This window comes from Oryctolagus cuniculus, chromosome 7 (assembly GCF_964237555.1).
Source record: "Oryctolagus cuniculus chromosome 7, mOryCun1.1, whole genome shotgun sequence".
Taxonomy (NCBI): domain Eukaryota; kingdom Metazoa; phylum Chordata; class Mammalia; order Lagomorpha; family Leporidae; genus Oryctolagus; species Oryctolagus cuniculus.
The window spans coordinates 142677984-142694568 of NC_091438.1; the positions used below are offsets into that span (position 1 = coordinate 142677984).

At 41.4% G+C, this 16585-nt stretch overlaps 1 protein-coding gene across 50 annotated transcripts in view; it reads right to left on the reverse strand.

The window, feature by feature from the left end:
• Nucleotides 1–16585, reverse strand: part of EPB41 (erythrocyte membrane protein band 4.1) — a 231799-nt gene that overhangs the window by 71848 nt on the left and 143366 nt on the right. For all 50 annotated transcript variants that reach the window (XM_070078950.1, XM_070078932.1, XM_070078949.1 and 47 more), the window contains 4 exons: nt 12855–12942; nt 9458–9610; nt 5620–5717; nt 3146–3318 (listed from right to left, as the gene is read on the reverse strand). In XM_070078950.1, the coding sequence (XP_069935051.1) occupies nt 3146–3318; nt 5620–5717; nt 9458–9610; nt 12855–12942 (512 nt within the window). The remainder of the gene's footprint in view (nt 1–3145; nt 3319–5619; nt 5718–9457; nt 9611–12854; nt 12943–16585) is intronic.

Here is a 16585-nt window from a genome sequence, read left to right on the forward strand (position 1 = left end):
CTCCTCCTCTGTAGCTCTGACTTTCAAATACATAAATGTTTAAAAAAAATTTCAGGGAGGGTAGAGGTTTTCACTATAATATATCCAGTATCCGACACATTATCTAACTCAAGAGATGACTAAACTATGAAACAGATAGGAATATTGCCAAGAAAAATCTCCTTATATTCTATTTAAAATTTTTCTCATACCATGGAAGGAAATATTTGAATTAGTATGGCATTTCCCAAATGCACCTATGGCTGCTGTAGGGTGTACGACATACTTCATTAGAGGGTCTGCATACATTACAGACCAGAGTATAGCAGCTGGTCTGCATGATACAAAACTAAACAATAATGCTGTGGCCAGAATGACAATAGCTTAGTGACAGCTAACAGTTTTGGGGGGTGGGGAGGAGGACTTCTTAAGCACCATTGTGCTAGGCACCATACTTATGTCATGTCATTATTCCTCATGAAAACTCTTTGAGGAAGTATAAACATCATTCCCATTCTATGAATGAGAAAACTGAGGTACAGAGAAATTAAGTAATTTGGCTAAAAATATAAATCATAAATGCTAAGGTTGATGGTTTGATTTACACTGTGTATATGTATTGAAATATTGGATTATATGGCCAGTGCCATGGCTCACTAGGCTAATCCTCTGCCTGTGGCGCCGGTATTCCGGGTTCTAATCCCAGTTGGGACACCGGTTCTGTCCCAGTTGCTCCTCTTTCAGTCCAGCTCTCTGCTGTGGCCCGGAGTGCAGTGGAGGATGGCCCAAGTGCTTGGGCCCTGCACCCGCATGGGAGACCAGGAAGAAGCACCTGGCTCCTGGCTTCGGATGGGCGCAGTGCACCAGCCATAGAGGCCATTTTGGGGGGTGAACCAACGGAAGGAAGACCTTTCTCTCTGTCTCTCTCTCTAACTCTTCCTGTCAAAAAGAAAAAAAAAGAAATATTGGATTATATCTCATAAAAATATACAAATATTACATGTTAGGGGCTGGCACTGTGGCAGAGTGGGTTAAGCCACTGCTTGCAATACTGGCATCCCATACAGTCACTGGTCTCATTCCTGGCTGCTCCTGTTCTGATCCAGCTCCCTGCTAATGAGCCTGGGGAAGCAGCAGAAGATGGCTCAAGTGCTTGGGTCCCTGCTACCCTTGTGGGAGACACAGATGGAGTTCCAGGCTCCTGGCTTCGGCCTGGCCTAGCCTTGGCTATTGTAGCCATTTGGGGGAGTGAACCAGCACCAGCAGATGGAAGATCTTTCTTTCTGTGTCTCTTCGTCTCTTCTCTATAACTGTGCCTTTCAAATAAATAAATAATAAAAGTAAATAAAAAACTAAAAGAAAAATGCTGAGGTTGAGATTGGAAGCTAAACCTAATACCATGCAAAGGAACATCAAAAAATTCATGGGAGGGCAGGCGTTTAATCTAGCAGTTAAGATGTTATGTCTCACATCAGAGTACCTAGGCTTGATTCCTCGCTCTGGCTCCCAGTTGCGGCTTCCTGCCAATGCAGCCTTTGTGGGTAGTAGGGCTCAAAGAATTGAGTCCCTGCCACTCATATGGGAGACCTCAATTGAGCTCCTGGCTCCATGCTTTGGCCTAACCCAACCCTGGCTATTATAGCATTTCAAAGTGAACCAGTGGATTAGAACACTTCACTCACTTTTCTCTCTCTCCCTTTCTCTCTCTCCTCCTCTCTTTCTCTGTCTCTCAACTAATAAATTTTTTAAATTCATGGAAAATTCACAATACCTTCTAATTCCATTTTCCTGCAAACATTTTTCAATTTGGTTGTGTGTGTGTGTGTGTGTGTGTGAGAGAGAGAGAGAGAGAGAGAGAGAAGAGAAGAGAAGAGGAGAGGAGAGGAGAGGAGAGGAGAGAGAGGAGAGAGAGGAGAGGAGAGGAGAGGAGAGGAGAGGAGAGGAGAGAGAGGAGAGAGAGGAGAGAGAGGAGAGAGAGGAGAGAGAGGAGAGAGAGGAGAGAGAGGAGAGAGAGGAGAGAGAGGAGAGAGAGGAGAGAGAGAAAGAAACACATTCCTTGCTTTTAAAGTAGATAGCACAGGGTTATGCACAGGTCAGTCCTTAAATATAATCAATAATAACCTATTTTGGTTTCTGCTCTCTTAAATTTTATTTATTAGTCTCCTGTTTTTTTTTTTTTTTTTTTTTTTTTTTTTTTTTTTTTTTTTTTTTTTTTTTTTTTGACAGGCAGAGTGGACAGTGAGAGAGAGAGACAGAGAGAGAAAGGTCTTCCTTTGCCGTTGGTTCACCCTCCAATGGTCGCCGCTGCAGCCGGCGCACCACGCTGATCCGATGGCAGGAGCCAGGAGCCAGGTGCTTTTCCTGGTCTCCCATGGGGTGCAGGGCCCAAGCACCTGGGCCATCCTCCACTGCACTCCCTGGCCATAGCAGAGAGCTGGCCTGGAAGAGGGGCAACCGGGACAGAATCCAGCGCCCCGACCGGGACTAGAACCCGGTGTGCTGGCGCCGCAAGGTGGAGGATTAGCCTATTGAGCCACGGCGCCGGCTAGTCTCCTGTTTTTAAGTGGCATGATGAACAGAATGTGGCTTGTTCATTTCAGGTAAAGATCTCAAATGCTTGAGAATAAACTTAGAACAGAAGATCCAGTCATAATTCATAAATTTAGACAGGTCTTCTGTCACTATACATATTCATGAAATGTATTTCCTTCTTATTTCATTTAAATAACATACTGAGACTCCAATAACAGGATTACTTTTTCTGCCTATGATTGTCATGTAACAAACTGCTCTTTTTAAATTATTATTTTAGTGAAACAGACCCTTTTCCTCTTTCCTACTAGAAAATAAATATTTATCAACACTTAAGAGGGATTTAGTCTCACACCATTAGATTTTTCACTCTGTGTAGAGATTGTGATAGATTTAGGTTTATTATAATTCTAGTGGGGTTTGATCCACACCACGTAGCAATGAGCCAGCCACTACCCTCTCAACCTCAGTTCTCCTTTCCCTAAGATAATTCCACTGAATCAGATAATTAGTAAGATTCCTTTCAATTTACCACTGAGATCTTTTAATCTGGTTTGCTTATAGATAACTGTCCTTCTTTTATCTCTCTCTATTGAATGAGGATCAAAAGAAATCATTAATATTCAATACAGACCTCCATCAAGGCTCCGGGATGCCCGTTTGCTTGCTGTACGCTCAAAGTGTGGGGCAGGTCTGTCAATCAGGGCACTAGCTTGCCTGGTCTGGGCTTGAGTCCTGCCACTGTATCGAAATTTGGATCCTAGGGCAAGAAATTTGCTTTTGGGAAGAGTGTCTGTAGATGTCAGTCTGGAAGAAAAAAAATCATAATAATCATGTATTATATATATACGATATACATATATCATCTCATTATCCCAACTGTAAAATTAAAAACAAAATTTAATAATAATGTTTCTTGATTCTCAAGGTTTCTTTAAAGTTACTACAAGATTTCCAATCAATTATTATTTTAGTTCTATGTCATTTCTCAATCAGCATAATTTAGTTGGGGCCTATATTTATATCATTTGGTATCTCTATAGATAGGGCCTGTGGCCTGTGGTTTTCCAAATGCTTTTTTATTATTATTATTCTTATTTTTTTTGACAGGCAGAGTGAAAAGTGAGAGAGAGACAGAGAGAAAGGTCTTTCTTTTTCTGTTGGTTTACCCCACAGTGGCCACTGCGGCCGGCGCACCGCGCTGATCCAAAGCCAGGAGACAGGTGCTCTCCTGGTTTCCCATGCAGGTGCAGAGCCCAAGGACTTGGGCCATCCTCCACTGCACTCCCTGGCCACAGCAGAGAGCTGGACAGGAAAAGGAGCGACCGGGACAGAATCCGGCGCCCCGACCGGGACTAGAACCCGGTGTGCTGGCGCCACAGGCAGAAGATTAGCTTATTGAGCCGCGGAGCCGGCACCAAATACTTTTATAGTACTGCAAAATTTTCATTAAATCCTGGTAATGTTTTCTCTATTTCATAGATACATGAAACTGAATCTCAAGTAAGAAATTACTTGCTTAAGATCCCATAGCTGGGGCCAGTGCTGTGGTGTAGCAAGGTAAAGCCACCGTCTGCAGTGCCGGCATCCCAAATGGGCACCGGTTTGAGTCCTGGCTGCTCCACCACTTCCTATCCAGCTCTCTGCTACGGCCTGGGAAAGGAGAAGATGGCCCAAGTCCTTGGGCCCCTGCACCTGGGTGGGAGACCCAGAAGAAGCTCCTGGTTCCTGGCTTTGGATCTGCGCAGCTCTGGACATTGTGGAGGGAACCAGTGGATGAACACCTCTCTCTCTCTCTGCTTCTGCCTCTCTGTAACTCTGCCTTTCAAATAAATAAATAAATCTAAAAAATTTAATAAAAATCCCATAGCTGGGGGCCAGCACTGTGGCATAGCAGATTAACCCTTCATCTGCATTGTGGGCATCCCACATGGGTGCCAGTTCAGTTCCCAGCTGCTCCACTTTCAAATCAGCTCTATGCTAATGTGCCTGGCAAAGAAGCAGAAGATGGCCCAAATGCTTGGGCCCCTGCAACCATGTGGGAAACCTGGAAGCCTACTGGTTTCAGATCAACCCAGCTCCAGCTGTTGTAACCGTTTGGGGAGTGAACCAACAGATGGAAGATCCCTCTCTCTGTAACTCTGCTTTTCAAATAAATAAACAAATCTTAAAAAGATCCCATAGCTGTTAAAAGATTGGGCAGTAACAAGGTCCAAGTCAGAGCTCTCTTCTACTCTCTTAGAATGAGTTGTGTCAAATATTCTCCACACTCAGCTAACACTCAGTAACCTACTTAACAGGGTATTTGGAGTATTTTCAGCTCAGCTAGGAACTCCACCTTCTGATTTATTCATCTTCATGTTTCTATTTCTGGCACCCAATAAACATCTATTGAATAAATAAACAAATTGCTATATCAAATACTACCAAAACAAGAAAAAAAATTCCAATTAATATAGTTAATTGTAATTTAGCAAACATGTGCTTTCTTTTATATAACTGAAAAACTATTTTCCTTAACAGGCTAGAAGTATCTCATGGTATATTCCCAAGGACTAGCACAGTGCCTACACAAAAGGTAAGCACTCATGAAGTGCTAGGTAAACAATACAAGGGGTTAACAACATGGACCCTTAAAAAGCAGATGAAATGACAGTTTCCTCTGTCTTCTGGGCTTCAAAAATGGCTCTGTGGGGTTGATTAGAGCCAAGATAAAGACAGCTTCACATCTTTAACACTAGAGTATAAAAGCCCCAGAAAAAGCAGCTAAGCTTTGCTTAGAGAAATTCAATGTGGAGGTAGGTGAGGATACCCCTCCTAAATAGGGCTGATTTTAGCAAAACTTAGGGCAAAGAGCTATTGGTAAACACAGGTTCCTGCTCCTCGCTTCTCTGCTTCTACCGTACACAGAAAGGTACTTTGAGAACTGAAGCATTTGCTTTTCAACCCGAAGAGGTAGAACTGGATTAATTTTGTCTTAAGATATTCTCATCTGAGCTATTTAAATAAAAGAGTGGCAGTCATACAATAAAGAGAATTTCAATAGCAGGTTTAAAATAGATACATGCATAAATAATTTACCCTTGAAAAATATTTAAATGAGAATACCTGAAAAATGTGTGATGCTCTACACAGACTTTCCATAATTTCTTAGCTGCTCGATAACTGGGAAGTTTGAACCCGATGGTACTTTCATACTGTTCTTGCTGTAAAAGCACAAATAAACATGGAACATGAAGTATTATTCAACTATGGTGATACAGTACCAGAGAAATATGGTGTCACAAGAAGAGGCCATCATACATGAAAAGAATGCTACAAATTTAAAGACATTTGAAATTTCTTCCTACTTACCATAAGAAATTTACTTACTGAGGATTGCTTTTTTTAAAATAAGATCACAGAATATATCTTATATTTATATATCTTATTCTTATTGAGAAAACACACACACAGAGAAAGTACATTTTTCTGAAATAAAATTAAGTCACCTTTTAATTGTTCAGACACTGCTTTTCTAAAGTCACTATCTACTTTTTGAATAATAAACTGTTCAATGATCAAGAAATGAGATATTAAATTCTTCCAATAATTCAATATTATGACACACAGGCAATTAGAAGCTTTTGGCTCAAAGTAGATTCTTTTAAAATAATGGATTTTTATAATGCAAATCAAAAGAATATATTGTGTATAACATTGTTCTGTGAGTACATTATAGAAAGGTTAATTGAGCTAATTAACACGTAACATGTATTATTTTACATACTTTGTATGTGTGTGTGAACACTTAAAATCTACTCTTTTATCAATTTTCAAGCATATAATACATTATTAACCATAGTTACCATGCTGTGCAATTGATTTTTTAAAATTTTATTTAAATGAAAGGCAGAGTTTAAAGATAAAGGGAGAGAGAAGGAGGGAGGGAGAATGGGAAAGGGAGGGAGAGGGAGGGAGAGGGAGGGAGAAGGAGGGAGAAGGAGGAAGAGGGAGAGGGAGAGGGAGAGGGAGAGGGAGAGGGAGAGGGAGAGGGAGAGGGAAGGAGAGAATCTTTCATCTGCCATTTCACTCCCCAAATGGTTGCAATAGCTAGGACTCGGCCGGACTGAAATTAGGAACCAGAAGCTTTTTCCCAGTCTCCCAAGGGGAGTGCAGGGGCCCAAGTACTTGGGGCATCTTCTGCTGCTTTTCCCAGGTTCATTAGCAGTGAGCAGGATTGGAAGTGGAGTAGCCAGGACTCGATATGGTGCCCATCTGGGATGCCAGAATCGCAGGCAGCAGCTTAACCCGCTAATCCACAATGGTGGCCTTGCAATGGATTTCTTGAATGTATCCCCCTGATTCTTGAATCACTGTTTTCTCTTTGATTGATCATGACTTATTAGAACTTCTTTGAAGCACATCATATGTTGCCAGGGCTACCAAAACACTGTCCTGTTGGTCTCTTTCCTTGGTCCTTTGGCCTCTTTCCTTTTTGTTTCTATTTTAAGCATACTTTGTAAATGAAAAAGAAGCTGACATTTATTTCAAGTTCCTGTTAGTGTCAACAGTATTATAGACAGTATCATCTGCATTTTTACAGATGAAGAAACTGAGGCCAGAAAAGTTATTCATTCAGTCTCAGAGCTAGGAAATGAAAGAACCAGAATTTCACTCTAATATGCCACGCTACTTCCACATCATCTACTGCAGGCATAATACTATACTGCCCAAAGACCTTCCAGCTGCAGGATGGCCTGCTTAAACAAGAATCCTACATTTTTGGCATATATTAAATAACTGATATTTATAAAAGCTAAGGACTTCCCATTGTCATATTTATTAATTTGTGCATGTATGTGTGTGTGTTTGTGTGTATGTGTATTTTCTGCTTAGCCACATTAAAATACAAGATTGTTGAGGGATGAGACTGTTAATCACTGTTATATTCCAAATTCCTAGAATAGTACCTGGGACAAAGAAATCCTTCAGTAAATACTAGTTGAATAACTCTTGGCTTTGATTGCTCTGTTAGGCACAGGTAAATAAAATAAATGCTGCAGTGATAATCCCTGTCCACCCAGAATTTTCAGGCTGAAATAATGAGCCATTTTTCACCAGTAGATGGTGGTATTTACACACTAAAGGCCACCTTACATCAGTATTGTTCTTTCCTGTTTAGAGCTTTTACAGCTTTTACGTCATTTCAGCTTCAATTGTGATGGAGGAGGTATCTCGAATAAGAAAGCTGAGCTCAGATTTGTTCAGGACCTTTTGTTTAGTAAAGTGGCAGAGAAGAGCTAGAAGGCTTACAAGAATGTGATTCCTGGGGCCGGTGCTGTGGTGTAGCGGGTAAAGCAGCAGACTGCAATGCCAGCATCTCACATGGGTACTGGCACAAGGCTCAGTTGCTTCACTTCTAATCCAGCTCCCTGCTAATGCACCTGGGAAGGCAGAAGATGGCCCAAGTCCTTGGGCCCCTTCACCAACATGGGAGACCCAGAAGAAGCTCAAAGCTCCTGGCTTCAGATCTGCCCAGTTCCAGCTGTTGTGGCCATTTAGGAAGTGAATCAGCAGATGTGTCTCTGTGTCTCTCCCTCTCTCTGTCTGTAACTCTACCTCTCAAATAAACTAAATAAATCTTTAAAAAAAAGAAAAATATGATTCTTACTTTTTTTTAATATATTTATTTTTTATTTGAAAGGCCGAGCTACAGAGAAGCTGAGGCAGAGAGAGAGAGGAAGGGAGGGAGGGAGGGAGGAGAAGAGAGAGAGAGAGAGAGAGAGAGGGGAGATCTCCCATCTGCTAGTTCACTCCCCAAATAGCCGCAATAACAGAGCTGGACTGATTTGACGCCAGAAGCCTGGAGATTCCTCTGGGTCTCTCATGTGTGTGCAGGGGCCCAAGGACTTGGGCCATCTTCCACTGCTCTCCCAGGCCATAGCAAAGAGCTGGATTGGAAGTAGAGCTGCCAGACCTAAACTGGTGCCTATGTGGGATGCCGGCACCTTAACCTATTACACCAACATTCTGCTGTACATGATGGTTCTTCGATTTATTAGTTAAATTTGGCTATCATTAGTATATCCTAAAACTTGACCTCCAACTAATAACTGAGTTATTACACACAAAGTTAAACAACCAATAATATTAAAAATCTGGAACTTGATCCTAGAACATATTCCCAAGAACCACTAAAAGCTAATACATACAAATAAAGCATACAAGTAAATTTTAATGTTATGAGGTAAGGGATTGGTGGCACAAAACATGAGTAATTTAACTCCACAAAAGATTTAATGCTGCTCAGTTCGAAAAAAAAAAAAAATTTTTTTCCATCGAGCTTTCTCCTGGAGCAAACACCCCCAGTTTCACTTTTGGCAAGGTATGCTGACTTACAGGAAGAGAAATGTCAGGAGACCAGTAGTAAGGACAAGCAGAGCACCTCAGGACTGACAAATTTAGAAAACAGAATTTCCAGCTTCTAAATAGTTAGCTATAGAGACCTCTTAGATGATTTTTTTTTTATTTATTTTTTATTTTTTTGACAGGCAGAGTGGACAGTGAGAGAGAGAGAGACAGAGAGAAAGGTCTTCCTTTGCCATTGGTTCACCCTCCAATGGCCGCCGCGGCCGGCACACCGCGCTGATCCGATGGCAGGAGCCAGGAGCCAGGTGCTTTTCCTGGTCTCCCATGGGGTGCAGGGCCCAAGCACCTGGGCCATCCTCCACTGCACTCCCTGGCCACAGCAGAGAGCTGGCCTGGAAGAGGGGCAACCGGGACAGAATCCGGCGCCCCAACCGGGACTAGAACCCGGTGTGCCGGCGCCGCTAGGCGGAGGATTAGCCTATTGAGCCGCGGCGCCGGCCCTCTTAGATGATTTAACAAGGAAAATACAGAACAAAGGGGTACTTTAGATACAGTTTATGCTTGGTTTGGGAAGAAAGAAATACCAATTCTGTACCTCTCCAGGCCGAATCTTGATAAAAAAGCTGCTACGTTTGTAAGAAATCTTCAATACTTTAGGCCAAGGAAAGCGGTTAATTCTCAGCTTATCTTTGTAAACCAGAAGGCCACTAGAGCAGACACCCAGGATAATATCTACTCCTTCCAAGTCCTGAAAAAGAAAAGCATTAGCATTTAGTTTTGACCAAAGTGCTCAGCACACTATTAACTATTATTAATTTTAAAATATCAATAACCAAAACCAGTTACAAAGCATACAATGACAAATAAATTTTAACCTAACAATCATAATCTATTGGACTATTATGTTTAAGTCACCACACATGATTTCCTGGAGGTCAGGACTTAGCCCTATGGATGCTACCAAATATTCATGCACAATTATAATTATTTTTATGAAAAAAAATTGCAATTCCTTCAGAAAAGAAGATATAACAATTGACTCTATCCCTGTAAAATACAATATAAAAGAATCTTAGATTCTTATAATAATTGATGTTAAATATATTAAATTATAAAAATTATCCCTAAGCCAGGAATGAATATTAAGGCAAAATGAAGACATATTTACATGTTTCTTTATTAAAAATATTTAAAAATTAAATGTAACATATCTATGCAATCGAAGGAAAATAAAATTCACCTGTGTTAACCTCTAACCGATGACTACTTGTTCAATTAGGTAATCAAACTGAGAGTTAAATGCTGTTTCACTACTGTTTCTCAAAATGAGCAAAGTAAAGCAAGTGAGTGCCTACATGGACATGCATAAAAGGGAAGGAAAAATCACATACAGCTTCAATGACTACATAACTGTGATTTCCCAAGAAGCCCTCTTTAAGTTTTTAAGTCTGTGGGTGCAGCTGTATCTCTCTCTTAATTGTACGCTTTAGAGAAACAATTTGCTTTACAACATTTGGGAAAGAACATGTTGCCTGACTCCTCCACCTGTTCCTGATTTAACACCAGTGTCCAACAGGAACTGAAAAGCAAAACTTCACAATTTCAGTTTTGGAAGTGCACCTGATGTGAGGTACTGATCTTCCCATCATTTACTTTAGAGATTCATAAAAGTTACAGTTCCAGCCCTCTTTGTTCTCAAGAAAAACCACTAACATGCAATGCAATTTTATTAGAATAGAATTTAAGTAAGGAAGAGACTATCAAGATACTCAGGATAGGAGAATTCGAACAGTTTATTTTAGTCCAATTACACACCAGATGCTTGGATGTCCTTTTCTAAATTCCTGTCTAGTGCTTACTTTGCCCATCCTGGCATACTTCCAGTGACAGGGAGCTCACTGTCTACGAGGTAGCCCATCCCATCTTTGAACAGCTTTGCTAGGCGATTTGTCATGTTGAGATGAACAGTATATTTCCCTATAGTTTTCATCTCTAGGTTCTATCTTAAAGCCATAGTAAAATCTCACCTTCACATACCAGTCCTTTAAATGCCTAAAAACAGACATTTGTCTTCCCCAAACTTTCTCTTTCATGAGCTAACTATTCCTAATTCCTCTGATGTTTCTTACTGGACATGGTTTTGAGTCTCCTGATGGTATATTCCAGGTTAGTTCCTCTGAATGAGTCTCTGATCATTCCCTTGAGCCCTTTTCCCTCACAATCTACTCAATCTCCCCAGACATTTTGTATCTGAAGCTGAGGGGTCAAAGGACTTGCCTTAAGCATTCATTCTCTCGTGTTGCATTAAGCAGAATTAGGACTAAAGCTAGTTTCCAATGCCCAAGTCTCATAGTTCTCAAATGAGCCACTGTGGTTATGTGAAATGCTGCTGTCTTAAATGTATATATACACACACACACACACACACACACACACACTTGAAAGAGTTACAGAGAGGCAGAGGCAGAGAGAGAGAGAGAGAGGTCTTCCATCCAGTGGTTCACTCCCCAAAAGGCTGCATGGTTGGAACTATGCTGATCCAAAGCCACGAGCTTCTTTTGGGTCCCCAACATGGGTACAAGGGCCCAAGGACTTGGGCCATCTTCTACTGCTTTCCCAGGACATAGCAGAGAGCTGGATCAGAAGTGGAGCAGCTGGGATTCGCACCAGCGCCGATATGGAATGCCGGCGCTGCAGGTGACAGCTTTACCTTCTAGGCCACAGCGCCAGTTCCAGAAATGTTGCTTAGAGGTTACACTCTGAGAACCACTACCCTAGGCCAATGGTTCTCATATTCAAGCATGAATTAGAATCATTTGGGAAACTCACTGAATCTAGAGATTTAGTACATTTAGTACAGCCTGGCCTGCAGAGTAATTTTGTAAACGTGAAGACACCCAGGAATCTGCATATCTGCAGGGTTTCTGATATAGCTGATGTTGGCTGAGAAACATGCCTTGCTAACACTCTATTTTTTTTTTTTTTTTTTTGACAGGCAGAGTGGACAGTGAGAGAGAGAGAGAGACAAAGAGAAAGGTCTTCCTTTTCCATTGGTTCATCCTCCAATGGCCGCTGCAGCCGGCGCTCTGTGGCCAGCGCACCACGCTGATCCGAAGGCAAGAGCCAGGTGCTTCTCCTGGTCTCCCATGGGGTGCAGGGCCCAAGCACTTGGGCCATCCTCCACTGCCCTCCTGGGCCATAGCAGAGAGCTGGACAGGAAGAGGAGCGACGGGGACAGAATCCGGCGCCCCGACCGGGACTAGAACCCGGGGTGCCGGCGCTGCAGGTGGAGGATTAGCCTAGTGAGCTGCAGCGCCAGCCCACTCTATATTTTCAAATGAAACTGCATTTTAGGAAAATACAATTTCTTTTTTCTAGGTACTACATCCTTTGATCTCTGCAGTGACTTAGATGTGAAACTTTATTCTGATGGTGGAATTGTTAGTGGTCGATTCAGTTGATACTTTTGATTGGTTCAACTGATACACTTAAAATCCAAACAAAAACTACTATTTCTACCCCAGGTAAATATTGGTGTGACACAGATTTTTTTTATTAGTCTGTCTTTTATTGTTAAAACAAAATACCTGCGGTTGAGTACTTTATAAGGAAAAGAGGTTTATTTAGTTCAGTCTGGAGGTTCAAGAGCATGGGGTTGGCATCTGCCCGGCTTCACCAGAGCACGGTTTGCACCGCGGTGAGCAGCACATGCAGAAGAGAGAGAGTCAGGGAATTCGCTGCGCTCCTTTAATAAATCCATTCGTTATTACAGGAACTAACCCAGTCCCGTGAGATCTACATTAATCCCTTAAAAGGGTGGTACCGTCGTAACCTTAGCACTTCCACTATACCCCACCTCCTAAAGGATCTACCACCTCAACATTACCACACTGGGGACCAAGCCTCCAGCACCAGAACCTTTGGAAACACAGACTTTATCCAAACCACAGCAGATGAGATACACGCAAAGGCCAAAGTTACCATCAATTTACCTTTGCTTTATGAAGATCAACTCCATACATAGACAACTTTTTGGCATTCTCAAGAAATTCCAAGTCAGCCTGAGCTGGAGTCATGGACCTTTAATAGAATAAAAATTAAAAATTATTCAAGTGTCAATATGTATGGTAATAACATTTGTATATTCATTGTGTTTTATAGATTACACATAAACATATACATATACTAAAATGTATACAAGCTATATGTAATAGTCCTGAAAATAGATTGTTATGGAACAGGACTTCTATTGACACCTGTATCTAAATAATTAAAATATGCCTTAGAAAAAGAGTTCTTGGGGAAATGAAAGATCAAAACTTTATTAGAGAAAAAACGCTTCAATTCTACTCAACAATTTCCTTAAAGCTACCTCATTCATCATCATTTCTGCCCCCCCCCCTCTTCAGCCTTTTTCTTCAACACACATGAACTCCTCCCATTAATTTTCTTGCAAGGAGATGACCAAATTAAATCCTCTAAGGGCATGGCGCAATTTACAATATCCTCTTAGCTGCCCTTTTCTCTCCATATCCCTGAATTGAGTTATTATGAAAATTAAACAAAAGGGCAGCTGATGTTACTTAACTTGGGCTCTTAATAGGGGTAGGCTTGATGAAAAGAACATTCCTGGTAACAGATGGTGTCCTGCCCACTGATCTAAACAAAATAAATTGGTTAATAGAAGCACATAGATAATGCGTTCTCTGTTATTAAGATGTCTTCATTATTAAGCATATAATGAATTAGATTTGCTTGAAAACCATCAGTCTCACTGTAAACACTGTGCTGGTTTTTCTCCTTTAGAGTTTCATCTCTTTTGAATAGTGCACATGAGTTATGTTGTATTTTCTACAGAAAGAGATGACTCCTAATGCTGCATAATTCAGACCAATCAAATATAGTTTCTTGGTAACAATAACACAGCCTCAGTCCCCAAAGAAAAAAACACATAAATGCCAGTTTCCCATAAGACAGCCTCAAGCTATAGAAAGCAGCAGGGATCTCTTCATTTAACAGGGAAAAGTCTAGTCCTAACCCATCTGTCTTTACCCTCATTAAAAAGAACAAAAGATTCCTTAGAACAAAAACCAAAGGAAAAAAAAAAAATCCCAGGGGTGGGGATTTGTTATGACGCAGCTTCCAGAATAAACTTTTAACAACCGCTAAAGCATATCAGAATTCTACTTATTAATGGCCCTGAAGTTAAAGATGAACAAAGGACACTGTGAAAATGAACTCCTATGCAAGTCTGCCTATTCTGGTCATTAAAAACATCTCAGGAAAGCTTTACAGTTTCAATTTTTTTTCCCATTTAAGATATATACTTTTCTAGTTAAAGTTATTCCAAATTATTTTATGTTCTCTGTTGTTCCTCTTGTTGACAGGATGAATTTTGCGATTTTTGAAACTGGAGTAGAGCAAGAAGATTACAGAGTCCAACACTTTAAGAAATAGATTTGAGGGATCACACGGTCACAAGAGGGTTAAGACTTTTTTGTGTTGTTTTGTTTTGTTGTTTGAAAGAAAGAGTTACAGAGAGAGCTGGGGAGAGAGGAAGAGATCTTCCATCTGCTGGTTCATTCCCCAAATGGCCACGCTGCCCAGGGCTCTGCCAGCCTGAAGCCAGGAGTCAGGAGCTTCTTGTGGATCTCCCAGACTGGCGCCCATGTGGGATGCCGGCATTGCAGGCAGAGGCTTTAACCTGCTGCACCACAACGCAAGTTGAGACTCTTGGTGTGAGGCAGCAGACCTAGGTCAGGACTCCAGTCACAAGGGCTGGAAATCTACCTCCTGCATTTATGAGTAGTGAGTCGGTGTCTCCCTAATTTTCTCTGTAAAGGAAGAAATCATAATAACTATTTCCAGACACTAGGATAGGCGATGATTTTTGGGAGATATGGGTGGGGGAGTCTTTACTGAATGAATGAATGAATGAATAATGGTTGTAAAACGGCTTTGTAAACTATAAATGTTTATTATTGCAACCTGAGTTTTATAACAGTTCAGTAGTCCAACTATACACAGATGACAAAATAAAGAGAAATGGGGCTGGCGCCTGTGGCGCTGGAATCCCATATGGGCCCTGGGTTCTAGCCCCGGTTGCTCCTCTTCCAGTCCAGCTCTCTGCTGTGGCCGGGGAAGGCAGTGGAAGATGGCCCAAGTGCTTGGGCCCTGCACCCGCATGAGAGACCAGGAGGAAGCACCTGGCTCCTGGCTTGGGATCGGCGAAGTGTGCCGGCCGTAGCGGCCATTTGCGGGGTGAACCAATGGAAGGAAGACCTTTCTCTCTGTTTCTCCCTCACACTGTCTGTAACTCTACTTGTCAAATAAATAAATAAAAAATCTTTTTAAAAAAAAGAGAAATTATTTGGATCAGTTGAATTTGAAAATGAATTTTAAAACACTAAATTGGGGCCAACACTGTGGCGTAGCAGGTTAAAGCCCCAGCCTGCAATGCTGGCATCCCATATGGGCACAGGTTCGAGTCCCGGCTGCTCCTCTTCCAGTCCAGCTCTCTGTTATGGCCTGGGAAATCAGTAGAAGAAGGCCCAACTCCTTGGGCCTCTGCACCAGAGTGGGAGACCCTTGGCTTCTAGCTTCAAATCAGATCAGCTCCGGTCATTGTGGTCATTTGGGGAGTAAACCAGTGGAACGGAAGACCTCTCTCTCTGGTTCTAACTCTCTCTATAACTCTTTCAAATAAATAAAATTTTTTTCTAAAAAAAAAAAAAAACACTAAATGAAGCAATAATGATGAAAATCTCCCCTACATTCACTCCTCCAACTCTATGTGACAATTACAGGCTCACTTTGAATACAGATTTAAATTTCAAACTATGTAGATAAATGCTTCTATAAATAAGTGTTTTTTTTAAGATTTATTTTTTGTTTATTTAACAGGCAGAGTTTACAGAGACAGGGAGAGGCAGAGAGAGATCTTCCATCTGCTGGTTTACTCCCCAAATGACTGCAACAGCCAGTGCTGAGCCAGGCTGAAGGCAGGAACTTCTAGGTCTCCCACATGGGTGCAGGGGCCCAAGTACTTGGGCCATCTTCCTGCTGCTTTCCCAGACACCATTAGCAGGGAGCTGGATTGGAAGTGGGCACCCATATAAGAAGCTGGTGCTTTACCCACTATGCCACAGTACTGGCCCTCTCTCCAAATTGTTTTTTAAGAGTAAGCTCTGCTCTCCATTCAACCATGTAATCTTGCTTTCCCCCAGTCTGAGTGTGGGCACTTTCTCTGCCCTTTCCATTCTGATGGATGCCCTGTCCCCAATAAGACCTTGCTACTTTGCAAAAAAAAGTAAGCTCTGCTAATGTGATTAAAATATAACTTGATCTTCTTGCTTGGATGGATACACATTTCCAAAACACAAGTTTTACATGAAGCATATCTATGTGACTGTTAAAATCTTAAGTAGCTTTACAAAAAACTGAAGATTCATCTTTTAGGAGCAATTATGCTGCTGAGTTGTTCACAATTCTGTGTTGATTGTACTGAGTTATGGCCCTGTGTTGGAAAATAATTAATTTAATTAGCAGATTTCTCAGGAGACACATGAATTGGACTGATCTTTTATGTTGATAAGCTTTTTTTTTTTTTTTTTTTTTTTTTAAGATTTTACTTATTTATTTGAGAGGTAGAGTTACAGCCAAAAAGGTTTTCCATCTGCTGGTTTAATCCCCAAATGGCTGCAATGGCCAGAGCTGAGCTGAT